General features: G+C 43.2%; 1 protein-coding gene across 1 annotated transcript in view; it reads left to right on the top strand.

Annotated features, from left to right (window-relative positions):
* The first annotated feature begins 215 nt into the window (after positions 1-215).
* MME (membrane metallo-endopeptidase) overlaps positions 216-5,368 on the top strand; it is a 154,811-nt gene continuing 149,658 nt past the window's right edge. Inside the window, exons 1-2 of the mRNA XM_006897781.1 lie at positions 216-337; positions 4,868-5,037. Of these exons, the coding sequence (XP_006897843.1) occupies positions 4,878-5,037 (160 nt within the window). The 5' untranslated portion in view covers positions 216-337; positions 4,868-4,877. The remainder of the gene's footprint in view (positions 338-4,867; positions 5,038-5,368) is intronic.

The following is a 5,368-nucleotide window of genomic DNA, read 5'->3' as shown; positions in this document are numbered from 1 at the left end:
CTCCCCGGCCGGCCGGCCCCGCGCGCTCATTGGTCGGGACGTGAGCTCCGCAGCCTCCAACTTCTCCCGGATCCCACTGGTGAGTCCGGGGTGAGCGAGCTGGCACCTGGGGGCCGGGGCACAAGGGTCCGCAGGGCGCGAGCGTCTGGGGCGGCGGGCGCTGCGGGGCTGAGCTGAACGGGCGCACGGAGCAGGGGTCCGCCGGGAGGGCCGGTGCGCCCGGGTCCCGCCGGCCTTGGCCAGGGAGGCGTGCCCGGGGAAGCAGCCGCCAGAGTGACCTAAGTGAGGAAAAGGGGCCGGAGGGTGACCTGGAGGAGGGCTCTGCAAGTGATGTCAGGTCGCCTCTGGGGATTGGTTTCCTGGCTCGCTGCAGCCTCTGCCTCCCAGAGTTGTGTTCGGTGACCCAGTCCGGGCGCTACCACATTGCAGCGGGCTGCTCTGCGGGCTGGGAATTTCTGCTGTAAGCGACACTGATAGATGTGTTTTTAAAAGCCAGGTTTGTTTTCATTTTGCGTTCTGTTGGATTTTCCTCTTATTTGTAACTTACTTTCCGTAACCTGCAGACCTCCTGGTTCTCACACCTCTTCACCTTTGCTTTGCCTCTATTGTATAATTTATGCTCATGGCTCGCTCTGCTCCCACCGGGCTGCTGGGCGGGAGGTGGAGGGAGTGCTTTGGTAGATTAAAGTTTTAAGACCTTCCCCTGGCTTACTTAATTGGGCCCAATCTACTTATTTGATAATAAGAGTGGATTTTGCAAAGCAATATCCCGCTTTATTCTCTGCCCTGCATGGGATTGAAGTGGGAATTTTAGGAAACTGAAAACTAGTCCATGACTTGTAATGTTAGCATTTGGATGCTAGTAAATCAGCAGACCGACTAGGAAGGATGTAGTTTTGAGCCCTGATGTCCTGCTGAGTTTCAAAAAAAGGAAAAGAAAGACTTTTGTCAGATGGTTTCTTGACCTCAACACTTGTGTATGTGGTTGTAACAGAGTGAGACTTGCTGTGTTCCAGTGCTGTATTCCAGGCCCCCCCCCCCAAACACTCATTAGTTCATGTCTGAGGAAACAGGAGTGTTGGCTTGCCTGACCGTATAGGCTACATACTGGACCTCTTTCACCTCTTCTCTTGCCTCTGTTTCCATAATTCAAACTGTCACTTTGAGGCACAGCCACAGGGATTGGGAGACGTTAGGTAGTGTGAAAAGACGCCGTGAAGATGGAAGTTGTATAACGTAAAGGTGTTGGAAAGCTCTTCAGCACACTCTTTGCCCTTCATCTGTCTTGAACATGTGGCCTTCTGATGAGAGATATATTTATACTTAACTAGTATAAGGACTGCTGCTTTAAGATGCTTTGAAATCTTGTTTATACTTAAGCGAAATAGTTATCTAGTCTTTCAGTGATGTTGTCAAGCAAAAGATTGTTGGAGGATTTTTGTTGAATCAGATCTCCTAAATAAGTCACTTTTATTTCCCTCTAATGAAATGTTTGCACTCTTGGGTTTAAACTTTCCAACCCATCTCCAGTTGAAATGAAATGTTTCAAGAATGTGAGTATATTTGTGCGTATCCGGCTTCAAATGAGACCAGAGGTACTAATTTGTTAATTTCTGTGTTTTGTTATTGTCCTCTTGCAAACTTTTTCTCCTCGCAGTGGGTTTGAGTTGTGCTTTTGTTGAGTTGGTTAGTCATCTATCTGTTCATGGGTTGGTAAAGTGTTCAATGCTGAGGTTCAAGATTTTTCTTCCAGAAAATAGTTAAGGCCATCAAAATGAAATGGAAGTGAGTGGTAAAGTTAATTGTTGTTGTGGTAATTAAAGTTAAACAGGAGCTTAAATATGTATTTCCTTTCTGCCCTTGCTCAGTCCTCTTGACAAGAGTTACATCTGAACCAAAGGCATCTTTGAAGAATTTATTGACAGGGATAGGTGAAGAAAGTTTGTGGGTTAATGCAGAGATAATATTCTTCTGATGCAAGTAAAAAGACTAAGCCTTCAGTCATTGCTTTAACGCCTCCTTAACTGTGTCTGCAGCCTTGGGTGCAGAAGTACTAGGAACCACACTTTCAAGGGTCAGAAGGAGACACCAAGCAAAAGTTAGCCAACAAGGAGAAAGAAATGTCTGTCGACTGGCATTACTGCATCAGAAAGCCTGGTGGTGCCCAAGAGCACCTTTCATTTTAACCCCCTGGCTGGCAGCCCTGGTTTCTTTGCTTTGAGTTTTACTTAGAGAAACTGGTGTTGCTCAGAGTACTAAAAAGAGAAATGAGCCATTTTATACTCAGAAAGTATTTCCCTGGATTGTCTCCTTATATATGAGAGCGGAGGGAGAAGTATTCAGGAAGGGGTAATACTGGAGGAAATACGATATCTATTCAGATGTGCTTTAAATCAGTCATGAAATCTTGTGGGGAGTATTATTCTTTTTTGTATTATTTACCTCTTTGTATGCTGTCCAGGTATTAAATATGTTCCCATCTGTTCTTTCCTTAACCACCACCCCTATGGTGGGCAACTCTTATAAAATAGTACCACAATCAATAGAATTCCATAGCCTAACCTTGAGGCTGTGAGAACCAGCCAGCCACCGTGTGTTATGTAACCTTCAAGGAAGGCATTTTAGCATTCAGGTACATTACATTCCACTGCTGATGAGCAGACACAGTTTTCATTGTCTAAGAAAATACTTTTATTTGATAGTCTGTCTCGGATTATAGCCTCATGTAATCAAGAGTACAGTGTGTTTTAAGACTTTGTATCCAAGACTTTAAAGTCCAATTGTGGTTTACTTATTAATAACTAACAGGAGAGTTGAGACTTCTAGCTTGATCTTCCAGACAACATACTTGAGTGAAGAGTTTGTTCCTAACCTATGTCCTTGACTCAGTTTCCACAAAATACACCCTCAGGGAGTTTAGTTGTGTGCATTCCAAGAGAGCATTTCTGGACAGTTACTTCATCTGGAAACTAAATTACACGGATTGATGTGTCCAGATACCGACAGCTGATCTGTTAGTTTAAGACGATCTCCCCCACCCCCTTTACTCATCCACAGTGAATAGTGAATGGCTAACAAAAAAGCCCTTGACCTCTAAAATGAAATTTAATATTCACACTTGTATCCACTTACTTTTCCCTCCAGAACATATGCAGTGAGATACAAAGTAGTTTTCTCTGCCTGATGAGACTGTTTTCTCTCAAGAGTCACTGTTGGATAGAAAAAGACTTGAGGGCAAGAAGGAGAAAGGAAGAAGCTGGTCCCAAGAAACGGACAGGCCTTTAGTGCGTCGTCTGAGGGGACTAGGGAAGATGGTATTTTGTTCAGAATCTGGGGTGTGGGTCCAGTTAACTCACTTGGGTGTGGGCTTTTGTGATCAGGCCCAGAAGCCTTATCAGGATCCTGTCTCTCGTCTGGTTTCTGGTCTGGTCCCCTTAGACATTATCAGGTTTCTTCAAGGAATGATCAGGCCTGGAGGCAACTGGGACATTCTTTCCCCAATGACCAAATAAACGTGTATTTGTAAAGAACATTAGCTAGTTGTGGAACCTTGGAGAAGTTACCAGACTTTGGTGTTCTCTAGTTTCCTGAAGTGTAGACTTAAATATTTTAAAGTTTGAATGAGTACATACAAAGCCTTAAGAAGCTTTCTGGTCTGAGTGTCAGCCTTTCTTAGTAGAAGTGGAGTCTGGGAGCTGATGGTTAAGTCAGTGCGCCATTTGTAGGTGAAAGGTGGTTCGTAACCACACCTAGGATACCTTGGAGGGAATACCTGACAGTCTTCTTTCATGAGGTTCTGCCTGGACAGCCCTGTGGAATGCAGTTCTATTCTGACAAAAATGGGGTTGGTTTTAGTTGGAATTGACTCAGTGGTAACTTAGGAAAGGGGTGCGGAGCACTTCAGCAGAAGTTTTGATTCAAATGCAAGTCAAATATATATATCTTAACAGTGGATACCCTGACCTAAAACGTAAAGTTCATTTGTTGTTGTTTTAAAATATGTTTTTCTTCTTTAGTCCAGAAAACATTGCTTACGGTTGATACCTTTCATCCCAAAGTACATGCTGCTGGCTTTTGGTCACAAGAAGAGACCACTTTGAAAATGTTGTCTAACCAGTTAATGGATACCCACGTCAGCTACAGTAGTGATTTTAAGCTGTAAAAATAAAAGTGGGTTCTAAGACTTAAAAATAAACTACCTCAAATGTTTGTGTTTTATCTGTATTCAAATTCCAAATTACTGCTTAGTCAAAACCTCAAAGTATGTGTCATTGATTTCTGGGCTTATAAAGAAAGAGAACAAGATATGAAATGAACATTTGATGTTAGTGCAAAGTTCAGAAGGTTTGTAAAACTTTCCTTAATGTATTTGCTTATGAACTACTAGACGAGGCAGGCCTCTGTGTGTGTGTGTGTGTGTGTGTGTATTGAACTGAGTCTCTTGGTCTGATTTCCCTTTGTCTAACTATATCTTCAGTGATATGTAAAAATAAAAGCTTACAACCAGAACCTAACAAATCTATCTGGTTCTAGACTTCTCTTTCAGAATCTAAGCTTTTGACTTTCTATTGAAAACTTTAACTTCTGCCCACTTTAAAAGATACTACTCACATTTTCCTTTTATTCAGTCATGTTACATTTTTGACAAATTGTGCATTTACTTTCTATCTATTTGTATGTTCTTAGCAGAGACTTGCACTGTTGACCCACAGGTACGCCTCTCTTGAGGTTCGAATTCGCTGAATAGCCCATTTCATCTCATGTGATTTACAACCTTGGAAACCAGTGACGGGTCCGCCATGAGTCAGTTCTGACTTGCTGTCAGTGAGCTGAGATTTTTGGGTTGAGCAGTTTTCATTTCTTTCAGATTTTAGGTGATGGGCAGATCCGAAAGTCAGATGGATATAACTGATATCAACACTCCGAAGCCAAAAAAGAAACAGAGATGGACCCCGCTGGAGATCAGCCTGTCGGTGCTTGTCGTCCTCCTCACCATCATAGCCGTGACCATGATAGCTCTGTACGCGACCTATGATGGTGAGCCTTTCCGCGTGGCTGCCCCAGCTTGGCTGCCCACCCCGATAAACGCCTGCTATATGAATATGTCAGAACAGTCACGTTTGCATAAAGTACCATGTCTTTTATACTTGCACTGAGTTATCATTTACCAAGTGTATTTAGTACCTTTGTAGTTTTTGGTGAAGATATTAATTTTTATTTGTACTTGGTGAAAGTATGCACAATTTTTCTTTTAACTGTACCCTTATTTTTATTTGACTATGAGGAGAGACCGGTCCTTAGAGAGGGACATCATGCTTGGGAGGGTGGAGGGACAGCGCAGGAGAGGAAGGCCCTCTATGAGGTGGAT

Source organism: Elephantulus edwardii, unplaced genomic scaffold (assembly GCF_000299155.1).
Source record: "Elephantulus edwardii isolate Elephantulus edwardi_28Jun2011 unplaced genomic scaffold, EleEdw1.0 scaffold00215, whole genome shotgun sequence".
Lineage (NCBI taxonomy): Eukaryota > Metazoa > Chordata > Mammalia > Macroscelidea > Macroscelididae > Elephantulus > Elephantulus edwardii.
This window is presented reverse-complemented; position numbering and strand designations above follow the sequence as displayed.